Source organism: Acipenser ruthenus, chromosome 3 (assembly GCF_902713425.1).
Source record: "Acipenser ruthenus chromosome 3, fAciRut3.2 maternal haplotype, whole genome shotgun sequence".
In the NCBI taxonomy this organism is placed as follows: Eukaryota; Metazoa; Chordata; class Actinopteri; order Acipenseriformes; family Acipenseridae; genus Acipenser; species Acipenser ruthenus.
Window position 1 is genome coordinate 63,902,999 of NC_081191.1, and position 17,385 is coordinate 63,920,383.

At 37.4% G+C, this 17,385-nt stretch overlaps 1 protein-coding gene across 2 annotated transcripts in view; it reads right to left on the reverse strand.

The window, feature by feature from the left end:
* Positions 1 to 37: 37 nt before the first annotated feature.
* The window catches only part of LOC117435430 (solute carrier family 22 member 23-like), an 80,106-nt gene continuing 62,758 nt past the window's right edge, over positions 38 to 17,385 (reverse strand). For both annotated transcript variants that reach the window (XM_034058576.3, XM_059014765.1), the window contains exons 8-10: positions 13,197 to 13,229; positions 7,124 to 7,247; positions 38 to 1,752 (exon numbers count right to left, since the gene is read on the reverse strand). In XM_034058576.3, coding sequence (XP_033914467.3) covers positions 1,392 to 1,752; positions 7,124 to 7,247; positions 13,197 to 13,229 — 518 coding nt within the window. In that variant the 3' untranslated portion in view covers positions 38 to 1,391. The remainder of the gene's footprint in view (positions 1,753 to 7,123; positions 7,248 to 13,196; positions 13,230 to 17,385) is intronic.

Genomic DNA, 17,385 nt, shown 5'->3' on the forward strand with positions numbered 1-17,385 from the left:
ACCACAATTTTAAGATTGCAGTTCGGTTCGTATTCAATTATTATTATTATTATTATTATTATTATTATTATTATTATTATTATTATTATTATTATTATTATTTTTAACTATATGTGGGCCTGAGATTTAAGTACGCCACCAAACCCACCTATGACATCTATGTTTTTCAGGTTGAGGGTAAGGAAAAGAACACCCAAGCTTGGCTTCAGTAATGAACAGTGCTCTATTGGCAGTCCATGTTCTGTGTATGCTAAAATGCAAACTATAATAAAGAAAAAAGTTGTGCTTTATTATAATCAATTACAATGGGCCCCTTTTCTCATTGACAGCCTAGGTATTGTGTTACATATTATATATGAGCATTTGTGGCTTGATTAATAAAGATCTGCTCATCCCTAACCTTTGTAATGGGTGGCATTTCCTTAGCTGTTCAGCAGGTTGAGCTCTATAAACAGCTATGGAGGGAAAACAAACCCTGTGATCACCAAGAATTGCTCAGAAGTGTTTAAGTACTATAAGCTCTCACCAAATCCTCAAATATTCAAGCAAACATAACCACATGACTTGTAAAATGTGCAATGTTGGATAGAATTCACTTTGAAATAACACAGTAAACAATGTCAACTCCTACATTCTTTTTTACATTCCAGTAAAGAGTGGTTTGAAACTAATGACCTGAAAACAGAACCAGTAACATCACAATAAAACACTCAAGAGCACTTACAACTGGCTGTAAAAATTGCCCAAACAGCCCCAACATATTATACAGCTCAACCAGTGGGTTTGAAGTTTAGCCTATCCTTTTTTATTTTATTATTATTATTTTAAAAACAAAAACCCAGTCATGTGTTTTATATGTTGGTTAAATGCTGTCAGTACCATACCACCAGTTTTCATGATTAATCATGGTATCGCTATTTAATAAACCAGTGAGATCACTGAACCACCACCACTCAATTTGTGTTTTACCACATTGGACTTAATGCCTTGTTTATTAAATGCATGAAAAGTCTTTCATGATTTATCTGAATTTCCAGATCATTCAAATAAAAACTGGCAACATGATGAGTAAAGGCATTTAACCCTATGGCACACTTCCACAGTTGATTGAACATTCAGCACGAACAATAAATTAAGCCCGAATGCACATTACAAATATTCGTTTTATCCTAAAAAAACACTCTTCAATGACATCTGCCACGTCCTTCACTTTATATGTGATGGTTGTACAAGAACCCGACATGGTTAGCAGTGTTCAGCTAAATCAAATGAAGTCATTGAATCAAAGCAGTAATTTTTATTATAGTTTTTTGTTGTTGTTGTTCAGACCAGTGCAAAACAATATCTGCTTCCTCAGCCACAAACTATAGATTCACAGGGAGGCAAACAAATCATGAGGATTTCACCACATTAGCTGTGTTGCTTTCAGAGCTGGCTGCATGACGGACAGGAGTTTCGTGGATCCCTGAATAATCCTTCAGCTCAGAGTTTGTTAACAAAAGAGGCTGCTCGCCCCCCTTCTTTGGCGGCAGCAGGGGTTGTCGCATGTACCCTTCCCCATCCGAAATGGTCTCTGGAAGGTTTTGGTGCCTGCTCTCGGGCAGCAGCAGAATGCAGATAATGCAGATAAGGGTGCAGCAGGCGAAAATCACATGGTGCAGAAAGTAGCCTTTCTGGTTATGCAGCTCCATGATGGGGGCGGTCAGCATTCCAAACCCAGCACTTGCCAGAACCAAGCCCAGCCCTCCACCCCTGTTGACAGAAAGCAGGCAATTAGTTACAAGCTATCCCTGCAACTGCTAATGTATAGGTTGGGGAACACCAACCTTTAGTATCACTGTAACAATTCATTTCTTGTGTTCTGGTGAATTATAATATTTATATTTGTTGCACCACACATTTTTATTTATTTATTTATTACATTTATATAACGCTTTTTATACAAAAGTATCGGAAACACTGCACAGCACATAGCAGAAAAAAGAAAAAAAACACAATACATTTGTATAGCATGTCACACATACAACTGCCACAATCAGACCATTTAAATAACAGTATACACATAATACAAGATACATTAAAACCCACTAAGATAAGAAAGCCATTTTATAAAAGTGTGTTTTTAGTCTGGACTTGAAAAGTGTAACGGTTCCAGCTTCCCTGACAAACGAAGGCAGAACATTCCGTAATTTAGGATCTCTACAAGAAAAAGCCCTACCTCCCGTGTTGCTTTTGTTGACCCTATGAATAACCAGCAGCCCTGCATCCTGTGATCTCAGAGTGCGGTTTGGAAGATACGGGGTCAATAACTCCTGCAAATAACTAGGTGCTAATCCATTCCCGGTCCTGTAAGTCAACAGCAAAATCTTAAAATCAATTCTATACTGCACAGGGAGCCAGTGTAATTGTTCCTGGTTTTAGTCAGAATTCTAGCTGTGGTATTCTGAATAAGCTTCAAAACGGGACACCGCGCGTTTTGGGATACCAGAAAAAAAGTGCATAACAATAATCAATTCTAGACGAAACAAAGGCATGCATTAGTCTAACTATAGCTTGCCCAGTGGCTCTTGAATGATTAATTGTATGCTAATTATTGTTGGTATAAAATTCTAACAGTTCCTCGTAAATGATTATTTTATGTTATTAAAAAGTTATACAAATTGTTGTCAAATGCTTTTGACTTTTGACTTTTTCTAGTTTTAAAAAGAGACCTACAACAGTATACACTTAAGATACCTGGAATTATATTGTTTGGTTATATTGTATTGTTTGGTTATACTTGGGTATTTGGTTGAAAAATAGGAGTTAACTGAAGACTGGCATATTGCTTCAAAAACTTTCCACCTTAACGTTAAAAATAGAACAACTCTGTTTTCCTCACACTAACAATTCTTAAAAAAAATAAATAAATAAAATTACACTTTATAGGCACAAAATCTATTCTTACAGAAAGCATGCTCACTTGTTTAGCAGATTTAGAAGCAAAATCACATGTGTACAAAGCCAAAAGTGCTCTTGTGATTTAATTTGCTTTGCATTTCATATCCTGTATTTTGGCCTACCGTGTGTTATATATTCATTAACAGAAAGCAACATGCACCACTAGAGGGAGTTATACACCTTTCGATTTGGCACGTAAGGCAACATTCATGATCACGACTACCACAACAGTAAATACACAGAGACTGCTTTGAAGGGAATATTAAAAAGACATTGATGCGCAACTGGGAATACACTTGCTTTACATTCACTCCATACTGAACTAACACCCAGTGGACTGATCCAAATATCACAAGGTATGATGCAAGGTCAAGCTACTAATAATTTTCAAAAAAGTACTTCTTTTGAAACTGAAATTAACACATTTTATTTGTATCAATAATGATGAAAATGAAAAGAAAATGGGCCCTTGTGTGCAATACATTTCTATAACTTTAAACATGTCTGGTTTTAAAAGTATAACACAGTTGGTCCCAGTGCAGACCAACATCTCCCTCTGGTTGTGAGTCATTTAACGACATTGGGAGGAATAGAATGAATTGCTGTGTGAATACAATGGAAGAAGAAGCTGCTGCTGCAAACCTCATTTTTAGATGTATAAAATAAATGTTGATTTTGATTAAACATTTCAACACTGGACAGGAAACATCAAGGTAATCCCCACACCTGCCCATCAACTACAGCTAAAATAAAATAGTACAGAAAAGATGGCTTCATATTCAAAAGACCAGGCCTAATAGCACATTAATTGTTGGTTCAATAGCAGAGTCAATAAGGCAAAAAGACTCTTTGCAGACTGAATCCAGCAATGGCAGAAACAGCAGTGTCACAGCACAGCCTGCGTCATCACAAATTCTGGTTTTCAAAGTGTCTATCAAACAAAGGAAAAACTCGTAAATGAGGTCTTGTTCCTCTGCCTTGACCAGACTGCACCCAGCTACATCCAGACCCACATCTCTCCCTACACCCCCACCCAACCTCTCTGCTCCGCCTGCACTAGAAGACTGGCTGTGCCTCCTCTACGCTCCCCTGTCTCCAGAGCCTGCTCCTTCTCCACCCTCGCCCCGCAGTGGTGGAACGACCTTCATATGGATGTCAGGGCTGCCCAGTCCCTGACCACCTTCCGGCACCTCCTCAAGACACCTCTTCAGACAACACCTGTAAAACTCAACTCTTCCCTTCTGGACAATATAGCAGCCTGCCTTAATGCACTTCCGCTTGCACTTATCTGCTCCCTAGTTTACTGTATTTAATCCTGCACTTAACCCAATGTGTAGTATTTTGTATTTCACCTGCACTCGTATCTAACCCAGATGTAACTATCAACATTGTTATTTGTTCTTGAAATGCCCTGATATCAAATCATTTACCATTCATAGCCATTAAACATCCAATAGTGCTGAATCCTAAAATAAACTGAAATTCATTAACAAACATTTAGACTAGAAGTCTTTTTCAATGTCTGCAAACATCAGAAGACATTGAAAAATACTTCTATCTGTATAGTGCAGTATCCTCTTTTTCTGGCAAAACAGTCTACAGTGCACAGTTGAAAATCCCTGTCTTGCTGCAGTGTCCCTGCAATGCTGCACCAACTCGATAAAGCTGGGGTTGGAAGGAAGCAGCTGCTGTTGCTTCTCTTTAGGCTGTTTTATTACATGCCAGCTGATAAAAGGGGACTTCCAAGAACTGCAATTGCAACTGCATGTATTTCAATGTACCAAGTATGCATCCAGCTGAGGAGCTCTCTAAATGATACATCACCCACTTATTGACAAGTATAGAGAGAGCCAGTTAATCTGACCACATCATGAACTAACCTTTACAAAATTACCATCTTACAATGATAGTGTCTGAATGCAACTATGATGCATTATGCTTCTCAGAAAAGTGCTGTACTTATCTCAAACAGCAATCATATCAAACACTGCATCAGTAAGAAATGCTGAATTGCTTAATTTAATTTTAATTAAGACAGGACAGGAAACCTACTGTAGCAGCAGCCACAATAGCTGAATAGAGCTGTGAGATATTACTGTTTAGTTTGCAAAGCAGTTCAGCTTCTATAATCTTTTTGAACAATGTATGCAAATAGCATTACACAAATGGTACTAAGCTTATACATTAGTGTTTTGTGTCCTTTTACACGCAATGCTGCCCAATGAAACCCACTCCTCAATGCCAATGAGAGCCATTCATGTTTTTCATAGGTCACTATGGCAGGAAGTCACTTTCACACACACCTCCATTGCTTTTTGGTTTATAAGATGAATTCCTATATAGATTAATTACTGTATAGATTTGCTGTCCAGGAAAGAATCATTGAAGGAGTTAAATGAACCAAACAATCCAGGTCTCCCAGGATAGGGTGAAAGATTGGTTTGGAAATAGGATAGCCTTTTATGGATCTCTCAGGGTTCCTCTGCTAACAGTGGCTAATGGGCAAAAGACAGAAGGGGGTGACTAATCTTACTGTGGAATCCATCCAAATTCCCGGTATTTCTTTGTTGATTCACCTCAAATATAAAAATACAAAGTTTCACTAAATCTGAACAAAAGGCACAACATTATAGACAACATTTCTCTCCACCATGTTGCTCCAGCATTGTTTTTTGCTAGATGGAGAGAATCATTTTCCAGTTAGATTCAGACTACATGCCATCTTGATTTACTGGGACTATGTGAGAGGGGAATGACACACAGTTAAATATTTCCTTCTGAAGGAGTGGCAGCACAGAGAGCATTGTGAGACAATACCTATAGGCAACATTGAGAGAAGGTAGGCATTGTATTGTACCTTCAAAAGAGGTTTGAAGATTTATAAAACATTTCTTAGAAAGTAAAAACTAAACAAAGCTGAACTGATTAAAGGGGGCAAGGCTTGGCCTGCACTCTGTAATTGCTCAACTAAGAGAAAATGTATTACTTAGTTGTTTGGTTCTAGTTTTGTAAAATAATAAGTGCTTGCCTCCTTTAAAAAGAAATAGGAATTTACTAACAGCAATTAAACATTTTTTAAAATATGCACCTAAGATTCTTTTGCAGCATTAATGAGGACCTACATTTTAGTTACATTAGAGAAACAAGAGATACACTGTCAAAAAACAGTCAAATTACAAGGATATTTAGACCTGCTTCACATGGCTTAAACCTGCCTATATACTGGTTTCTGCCCAAACAAGATTCATCCATTTCCTGCATATCCTAATTTGCAGAGTCAGTGCGCGTTAAATAAGGGAGGAGGCACTCCTTTTTCAGGAATTTATTAACTTCACAGAATACAACAATACAATGTAAAGGGGTTCGCGTTACAGCACGGTTAAGATTTAGGGTGACAGTTTTGATATCTGCAGCTGTTAGATCATTAATTTAGACCCCACTATTGTTGCTAGGTTCATACAAATATATTACACCTATCCTATTCAGTAAGATCAATACCCTGTAATAAAGGATGGACCTCGGGCATGTGTCATTTACACATGCTGCTACAAAACTGAAAGGTACTGATGGAAACTGCTCAATTAATATTTTGTTATGGGTCTAAAATATAGTAAATACAGCTCTTTGGTGGACATTCTGTCACTTCACGTAAAACAAACTGCCCAGTTTAACCACATTCAAGAAGAGAAAACAAGAAAGCAAGGGAATAATTACTGTAGCATTAAAAAGTTCAAACAAGAATTTTCTTCTGACCTCCAAAACCAGTTTGTTCTTGTGTCTGTGCTTTTTTCTTCTTGTTTTTTAAAACTCCATTTCTATCTCAGTTTAACACGCTTTGGCATGGACTGAGAAAGCACGATAAGAACTGTTTTTGAAATGCTGTTTTGTAAATTGCCAAATACTGTATTACAGTTTTGCAATCATTTTCACAGATGTTCTTTATATAGTGTATGTGCAGTACCGTACTTTGGTGTTTTAGACACACTGATGTACTTGACATTGTTAATTTATAATGCACCAGCATTAATAAACCCACTGCAATGTAGTACAGCGACTCCCTCGGATATACGATAATTTTCACATCCGATGGCCCTCTGGAACCAATTAAATCGGACATGACAGGTTCTACTGTATATTAAAGTTTTGGGTTCCCTCCCTTTCACCCTATGCCCAGTTCACTCACCTGATGACTGTGGGGGTGATTTCAGCACAGAAGAAAATGCTCAGGCTCCCGACAGCATGGGATGAAAACATTCCTATGATGGAAAAGGCAATGGAGAACTTTCTGTTGATAGTCTCTTTTAAATCTGAAAAAGAAGGTGAAAAAACCTTGATTGGCATCCTGCGAATCTGAGGCAGAATCAGTAATATTTACATTATTACAATATTTCTTTTGACAGGAACGTCATTGTCTGTTTGGTAATAACCATCCAGCTGACTCCTGACTGTCTAAGCTACAATTACACTCGCAGACAATACCATGATTCAAGGTAAGAGATTAAGGACAAGCATTTAGTCAAATGTAACCACTTTTTAATAAAACAAAAAGCAAAAATACACTATTTCTAGTAATTTAACAAATAATGTTTATCAAAAAACAAACAAAACTTATTTAATTTAAAGTATTCATTCATGACAAAAGTATTGGCACCCCTGCTTTGTTACATATTGTTTGTGAAATCTGGGCCCATTCTGTCTTGCATACTTCCTTCAGCTCAGTCAGATTGGATACACAGTGCTTGGCGACAGCTTTTTTCAGATCAGTCCAAAGCATTTCTATTGGCTTGAGACCTGGTGATTGCAAAGGCCATTACAGAACTTTTATCTTCGTTTTCTTCAAGAATTCCACAGTTGACTTAACCGTATGCTTTGGGTCGTTGTTGTTTTGTAAGACAAACTGTCTGCCAATCAGCCTACAAACAGGTGGTATCACTGTACTTTGTAGAATGTTTTGATACATGGCTGCATTCATTCAATCTTCAATCACATGACTGGCTCCAGTCCCTGAACTGCTAAAACTCCCCCATATGATCGAACCACCTCTATGTTTTTTTTTTTTTTTTTTATTTATTTCTTAGCAGACGCCCTTATCCAGGGTGACTTACAATTGTTACAAGATATCACATTATACATTATTTCACATTATACAGATATCACATTATTTTTACATACAATTACCCATTTATACAGTTGTTTTTTTTTTACTGGAGCAATCTAGGTAAAGTACCTTGCTCAAGGGTACAACAGCAGTGTCCTCCACTGGGGATTGAACCCACAACCCTCCGGTCAAGAGTCCAGAGCCCTAACCACTACTCCACACTGCTGCCCTATGTAACAACAGGTACAAGGGTTTCTTCACTTTTGTCTTGACATTCATCTGCTGTGTTGCCAAAATGTTCTTCTTCAAAAGATGTTTTAAATAATGACCTCTTGTTCTGTCTATTGACTTTACAATGTAGCTTATTTACTGCATCGTTTTCAATCAGTTAATATACAGACGTGCTGAAATTTGTTGGTACCCTTACAGCTCATTGAAATAATGCTTCATTCCTCCTGAAAAGTGATTAAATTAAAAGCTATTTTATCATGTATACTTGCATGCCTTTGGTATGTCATAGAATAAAGCAAAGAAGCTATAAAAAGAGATGAATTATTGCTTATTCTACAAAGATATTCTAAAATGGCCTGGACACATTTGTTTGTACCCCTTAGAAAAGATAATAAATAATTGGATTATAGTGATATTTCAAACTAATTAGTTTCTTTAATTAGTATCACACGTCTCCAATCTTGTAATCAGTCATTCAGCCTATTTAAATGGAGAAAAGTAGTCACTGTGCTGTTTGGTATCATTGTGTGCACCACACTGAACATGGACCAGAGAAAGCAAAGGAGAGAGTTGTCTGAGGAGATCAGAAAGAAAATAATAGACAAGCATGGTAAAGGTAAAGGCTACAAGACCATCTCCAAGCAGCTTGATGTTCCTGTGACAACAGTGTAGGCAACCTCCCTGGGTGCGGTCGCAAGAGGAAAATCGACCCCAGATTGAACAGAAGGATAGTGCGAATGGTAGAAAAAGAACCAAGGATAACTGCCAAAGAGATACAAGCTGAACTCCAAGGTGAAGGTACGTCAGTTTCTGATCGCACCATCCGTCGCTTTTTGAGCGAAAGTGGGCTCCATGGAAGAAGACCCAGGAGGACTCCACTTTTGGAAGAAAAACATAAAAAAACCAGACTGGAATTTGCTAAAATGCACATTGACAAGCCACAATCCTTCTGGGAGAATGTCCTTTGGACAGATGAGTCAAAACTGGAGCTTTTTGGCAAGTCACATCAGCTCTCTGTTCACAGATGAAAAAATTAAGCTTTCAAAGAAAAGAACACCATACCTACAGTGAAACATGGAGGAGGCTCGGTTATATTTTGGGGCTGCTTTGCTGCGCCTGGCACAGGGTGCCTTGAATCTGTGCAGGGCACAATGAAATCTCAAGACTATCAAGGCATTCTGGAGCGAAACGTACTGCCCAGTGTCAGAAAGCTCTGTCTCAGTCACAGGTCATGGGTCCTCCAACAGGATAATGACCAAAAACACACAGCTAAAAACACCCAAGAATGGATAAGAACAAAACATTGGACTATTCTGAAGTGGCCTTCTATGAGTCCTGATCTGAATCCTATCGAACATCTATGGAAAGAGCTGAAACGTGCAGTCTGGAGAAGGCACCCATCAAACCTGAGACAGCTGGAGCAGTTTGCTCAGGAAGAGTGGGCCAAACTACCTGTTAACAGGTGCAGAAGTCTCATTGAGAGCTACAGAAAACGTTTGATTGCAGTGATTGCGTCTAAAGGTTGTGCAACAATATTAGGTTAGCGGTCCCATCATTTTTGTCCATGCCATTTTCATTTGTTTTCTTATTTACAATATTATGTTGAATAAAAAATCAAAAGCAAAGTCTGATTTCTATTAAATATGGACTAAACAATGGTGGATGCCAATTACTTTTGTCAGTTTCAAGTTATTTCAGAGAAAGTTGTGCATTCTTCATTTTTTTGTGGAGGGGTACCAACAAATTTGAGCACGTCTGTATATTTGAATTAATTTTATTACATTTTTACAGACTTTTAATGTAAAGGTGCCAAAACTTTTGTAATGCACACACATTTCAAATTGTTAAGTGCCTTTTTAATTTGTTTGTATAAAGACTGTTTGTTAAACTACCAGCCATTGTGTATATTGGTCCTTGTAATATTATTTATTGGATAATGTTTATTAAATGCTTGTATTTAACATGTTTCCTTGATTGATCTTATATTAAGTTTAGGGTGCCAGTACTTTTATATGTGACTGTATATCTAATAAAATTAAATGAAATAAAATTAAATAAAATAAAAAACTACCCAAAGTCTGCATGGAATAAACTTAGAGCAAGCAGCGTCAAATGTCACTAATATATATATATATATATATATATATATATATATATATATATATATATATATATATATATATATATATATATATATATATATATATTACATTTCCCTTACTATTTGATGATGTTAGCAATCATTCTGAGTGGTTCTGAGTTCAGCAGCTCCAATAGTAAATTGACATTTTTCTCTAAATCTCCTTTTACCTGGTTTGGCGCTTGTGTTCAGTGCAGGTACTTAAGATCTGAATTGAAACTCAAAGCTTACGCCAAGAAGCTTAGGAGTACTATATTTATCCAACTGCCCCTTGTTTTCTTGGATTTTACTTTGTTTGTATATGAAATAGTAAAGTTACTTCACAAGCAATTTAGAGAAAGCCGTCACAAAATGTTTCTTGCAGCTGCTCTGAAGGGAAATGCAGAGCAGCACGTATGTAGGAAATAGCAAATAGCTTACTGCTTTGTGCTTATTGTAATGAAGTCAGTACAGCACAAAACAATTCTAATGAGCCCTGGATTTTCACAGAGGAACAATCTCTTATTGATTCTTGAACACTCCCCGGGGGACGGGTGATTCATGCGATGGTACAGGATGTTGTTGGGTTTTAACATAACAAACCTCTCCCAGTGCTACAACTGTCATTAATGGAGATGCCTTCAGTTCTGAAGAAAAAAATCATTGAAAAAACAAGAGCTACATTCCAGTCCATAATTTATCAAGAGAGGAATGTGTGTACAACTCTATGGGACAATAAGTTAACTTGCTTAAATGATTACATACTGTAATAAGATAGTACTGCAGCTGTGGTTTGACATTTAAAACAGTCACAGTCCTCAGTTCAAACCAGTATGTTTACAGCCCAGTTATTTTAGTATTTATGAATGTAGGTGCTTATACTGTATGGTGCTTACAACTCAGCATATTTCACCAAAATTGATTAAAGGAGGTTTGCTTTTTGCCTTCTTAGATGGGATGAAAAATACCATTGGTATTTGTATATTGACTTTCTTTAAACAGGTTAGTAAACATGTCTGTGTTTCCGGGTGTGGAGTGACGAATAATTGGTGTGACTAAACCTCTTGTCACATTAAGCGTTAGACAGGTTTCCCATGCACAAAGCGCCATGCACACTTAGGCAGACAAATACAAAAAGAGTTGTGGTTGCTGAATCACACAACAACATCACTGCAAGAATCACCTGCTGTAGCTGCAGATTCAGAAAGATGAGAGTTTAGATTAGCCTATGAAAAGTACAAGACTCTCTTCTCTCCCTTGTGGTCCATTACTGTTAAGAAGGTTTTTATTTAATACTGGACAGCAGGGTAGTAAAACTTTTTTTTTTTTTTATAATCCTTTGACATAAGTTGATTTTAAAACTTTAACACACCTTTAAGATTATTAGATGCAACATATTAATTATTGCTATTATTTTATTACTTATATCTGCAAACATTTTAAGGATTTTCAAGAGACTCAAAACTAGACGGCATACATGTTATCAAAGGACAAATACTGGGCATTACAGTACGTACATTCTACAGTACCGGTACATTAAAAGACACAGTAAATGAGCTTTGTCAATTTTGTGAATCTTGATTTATAGTAATTAAAATACATTTCACCAAAGGATAAAACATCATGTTCACACTTCGGTGATACACACAATGACATCACAACAGCCATTCGAAGAAGAAAAACTTGGGAAGGATTTTTAAATGTATTTCCTGGGACGTGGCTACTTTCCAGGTTTAAAAAATGCATTGCACTTCTTCCTATTGAATCCTTTTCATAAGCCGATAAAACCTCATTAGTTGAGTTTACGTGCATTGGTGTTCCCTTCTCTGGCTTACTCCACCATTTTAAACTAAGCTTGTTCGTTAGACTCTAAAGTAAATACTATTTGTACTGTTTGCAGCAACACGAGGGACAAACCACATTCACATCAATCTGTGTAATAGTGTGCGCCAGGTCCAAGAGCTTAAGGTGCTATTGGCAGCGAGAGAGACAGAGAGAGAGAGAGAGCGAGAGAGAGAGAGAGAAAAGAGAGAGCAGTGCATTTGGATTAGGTAGCATTTCATGCAGAATAAGGAAGACTGGTTTCAGGATCCACTCTGACTGTCATTTTTGGTTTGAACCATTTATTATATAAATTCATGGTTAAGCAGTCAAACATTAGCACTCAAACCAATCATACAGACTGTTGACTTCTGCTTATTCTGTTATCTAGCTCTCATAAAAGTTTAGCTTATATTTTTTCCAGTTTACATGCTGCTTATACTGTGTATCCAACAAGTTATTTTTGCACTTTGCAATGATTTTACAATAGTTTACTGTATACTGCTTATCTCTTCACATTATAAAGACCATCTGATACACCAGGAACATAAAAGGTAAACCTAAAAACCATATTTCAATGCCAAACTATAAAGTCTTATTCAATGTCTTCAATGAAAAAGAAACATTTGTCAAGTTTCTTTTAGTATTTATAAATTCATGTCCTACTGAGAGTTAATTACTTACGCATGATAACATTAAACTGCACCATAGTTGGCATTTACTAAGCTGGTTTGTTTTAATGATAACTTGGCATGCTATAATCTTGTAAATACAGATATATATATGGCGCATTTCACTGTGGACCACCATCACAAAGCGCTTTACAGAGCTAGGCTGTGAACTGTGCATGATATGCAGAGTCACTTACAATAGGACACTGATAGATACTGGTAGTCATACTGTGAATACTATTTCCTGAATACAGTAGATGCGTTGAGAGTACATTACACATGTATCTTAAAACGGAGAGAAAAACGAAGTGCATACCTGTATCATGATGAAGGTTGTACTTCCCGATTACTGGATCCACAGTGACAATTACAATAGGGAACAAAAAGAAAACATAATTAGTAAAGCAGTTTCATTCACTGCAGTCCAATATGGGTTTCACTTTGGACACCTGATGTTGAATAATTATGTAATAATCTGCACTTTAATTCTGTAATTCTCTGCTTTTTATTAGTATTACTGTTCTACTGTAAAAGGTCCCTATTGCCATGTTCACTGGAGAAAGTGGTGCACTTAGCAAGCAGGATTGTGTCTAAAATCAGTATCTATTGTACCACGTAATCCACGTTACTACAGTGCCTTGCGAAAGTATTCGGCCCCCTTGAACTTTGCGACCTTTTGCCACATTTCAGGCTTCAAACATAAAGATATGAAACTGTAATTTTTTGTGAAGAATCAACAACAAGTGGGACACAATCATGAAGTGGAACGAAATTTATTGGATATTTCAAACTTTAACAAATAAAAAACTGAAAAATTGGGCGTGCAAAATTATTCAGCCCCTTTACTTTCAGTGCAGCAAACTCTCTCCAGAAGTTCAGTGAGGATCTCTGAATGATCCAATGTTGACCTAAATGACTAATGATGATAAATAGAATCCACCTGTGTGTAATCAAGTCTCCGTATAAATGCACCTGCACTGTGATAGTCTCAGAGGTCCGTTTAAAGCGCAGAGAGCATCATGAAGAACAAGGAACACACCAGGCAGGTCCGAGATACTGTTGTGGAGAAGTTTAAAGCCAGATTTGGATACAAAAAGATTTCCCAAGCTTTAAACATCCCAAGGAGCACTGTGCAAGCGATAATATTGAAATGGAAGGAGTATCAGACCACTGCAAATCTACCAAGACCTGGCCGTCCCTCTAAACTTTCAGCTCATACAAGGAGAAGACTGATCAGAGATGCAGCCAAGAGGCCCATGATCACTCTGGATGAACTGCAGAGATCTACAGCTGAGGTGGGAGACTCTGTCCATAGGACAACAATCAGTCGTATACTGCACAAATCTGGCCTTTATGGAAGAGTGGCAAGAAGAAAGCCATTTCTTAAAGATATCCATAAAAAGTGTCGTTTACAGTTTGCCACAAGCCACCTGGGAGACACACCAAACATGTGGAAGAAGGTGCTCTGGTCAGATGAAACCAAAATCGAACTTTTTGGCAACAATGCAAAACGTTATGTTTGGCGTAAAAGCAACACAGCTCATCACCCTGAACACACCATCCCCACTGTCAAACATGGTGGTGGCAGCATCATGGTTTGGGCCTGCTTTTCTTCAGCAGGGACAGGGAAGATGGTTAAAATTGATGGGAAGATGGATGGAGCCAAATACAGGACCATTCTGGAAGAAAACCTGATGGAGTCTGCAAAAGACCTGAGACTGGGACGGAGATTTGTCTTCCAACAAGACAATGATCCAAAACATAAAGCAAAATCTACAATGGAATGGTTCACAAATAAACATATCCAGGTGTTAGAATGGCCAAGTCAAAGTCCAGACCTGAATCCAATCGAGAATCTGTGGAAAGAACTGAAAACTGCTGTTCACAAATGCTCTCCATCCAACCTCACTGAGCTCGAGCTGTTTTGCAAGGAGGAATGGGCAAAAATTTCAGTCTCTCGATGTGCAAAACTGATAGAGACATACCCCAAGCGACTTACAGCTGTAATCGCAGCAAAAGGTGGCGCTACAAAGTATTAACTTAAGGGGGCTGAATAATTTTGCACGCCCAATTTTTCAGTTTTTTATTTGTTAAAAAAGTTTGAAATATCCAATAAATTTCGTTCCACTTCATGATTGTGTCCCACTTCTTGTTGATTCTTCACAAAGAATTACAGTTTCATATCTTTATGTTTGAAGCCTGAAATGTGGCAAAAGGTCTCAAAGTTCAAGGGGGCCGAATACTTTCGCAAGGCACTGTATACACACACACAGTGCCTTGCAAAACTATTCAGACCCCTGACCAAATATTACTCATAATTACTCATAACTCATATTACTGAATTACAAATGGTACGTTGAAATTTTGTTCTGTTTGATATTTTATTTTAAAACACTGAAACTCAAAATCAAGTATTGTAAGGTGACATTGGTTTTATGTTGGGAAATATTTTTAAGAAAAATAAAAAACTGAAATATCTTGCTTGCATAAGTATTCAACCCCCCCACATTAATATTTGGTAGAGCCACCTTTCGCTGCAATAACAGCTTTAAGTCTTTTGGGGTAAGTATGTACCAGCTTTGCACACAGTGTCGGAGTGATTTTGGCCCATTCTTCTTGGCAGATTTGCTCCAAGTTGTTCAGGTTGGTTGGACGACGCTTGTGGACCGCAATTTTCAAATAGTGCCACAGATTCTCAATGGAATTGAGATCAGGACTTTGAGTGGGCCACTGTAGGACATTCACCTTTTTGTTCTTGAGCCACTCCAATGTTGCTTTGGCCTTGTGCTTGGGATCATTGTCCTGCTGAAAGGTGAATTTCCTCCCAAGCTTCAGTTTTTTAGCGGACTGAAGCAGGTTCTCTTGCAGTATTTCCCTGTATTTTGCTCCATCCATTCTTCCTTCAATTTGAACAAGATGCCCAGTCCCTGCTGATGAGAAGCATCCCCACAGCATGATGCTGCCACCACCATACTTCACTGTAGGGACGGTGTGTCTTGAGGCATGGGCAGTGTTAGGTTTGCACCACACATAGCGCTTTGAGTTTTGGCCAAAAAGCTCTATCTTGGTCTCATCTGACCACAAAACCCTGTCCCACATCGCAGCTGGGGCACTCTCATGCTTTCTGGCAAACTCCAGACGTGCTTTCAGATGGTACTTTTTGAGTAACGGCTTCTTTTTTGCCACCCTCCCATACAGGCCAGTGTTATGATATGGTCATATCAGGTTGACTGGTGCACCAGTACTCCACTCCCAGCCACTGAACTCTGTAGCTCCTTCAAAGTGATTGCTGGCCTCTCTGTGGCTTCTCTCACAAGTCCCCTTCTTGTTTGAGCGCTGAGTTTTGAGGGACGGCCTTTTCTTGGCAGTGCCTGGGTGGTGTAATGCAGCTTCCACTTCCTGATTATTGATCCAACTGTGCTCACTGGGATATCCAAACATTTGGATATTATTTTGTACCCTTTCCCTAATCTACACATTTGTATTACTTTATCTCTAACTTCTGTAGAATGCTCTTTGGTCCTCATTTTCCTTCAGATTCACAGCCTGACCAATGATCCTTCAACAGTAGGGTTTTTTATCCAGAAAATGTGACAGCAACTTTAATGGTTCACAGGTGGAGGCCAATGGTAAGGTAATTGTGTCCTCGTTAGGGCAATTTCTTTCATCGGTGTAAACTGGGAGCTTCCACAGCACAGGGGTTGAATACTTATGCAAGCAAGATATTTCAGTTTTTTATTTTTCTGAAAAATATTTCCCAACATAAAACCAATGTCACCTTACAATAATTGATTTTGAGTTTCAGTGTTTTAAAATAAAATATCAAACAGAACAAAATTTCAATGTACCATTTGTAATTCAGTAATATGAGAGAATTGGTCAGGGGTCTGAATAGTTTTGCAAGGCACTGTGTGTATATATATATATATAAAATTTATATATAAATTTCTCGCAGCTTTAATCTGAATTCATTTTAATGAGAATTGACTGTGTGTGTATGTGTAATATATATATATATATATATATATATATATATATATATATATATATATATATATATATATATATATATATATATATATATATATAGACACACACACATATGCACACAGAGTCAATTCTCATTAAAACAAACTCAGATTAAAACTGAGAAATTAGCACAGCAGCTGGTTCAGGATAGTTTGAACAGTTTAAAAATGTAGTACTGCACATGCAATATACTGTAACTTACTGTTGCCATTGCAGCTGTTTTTCTTTTATGAAAGTGTTTTTGCAATGTAAACTTTTAAAAAGTAGACATTGCAAAAACACCATATTTTCAATTAAATGAAAAGTACTTTTAAATGTATAATACTTTTCATTGTACTGTAATTGTAATTTGACTTCAGTGTTACTGTAACTTCAAAAAAATGACAGCATGCAAATATATGGCTTACACTCTGATAATAAGAATTATTGATGAGACATTTTTTGTTGGTCCCTTGAAATCTGGACTGCTGACTACA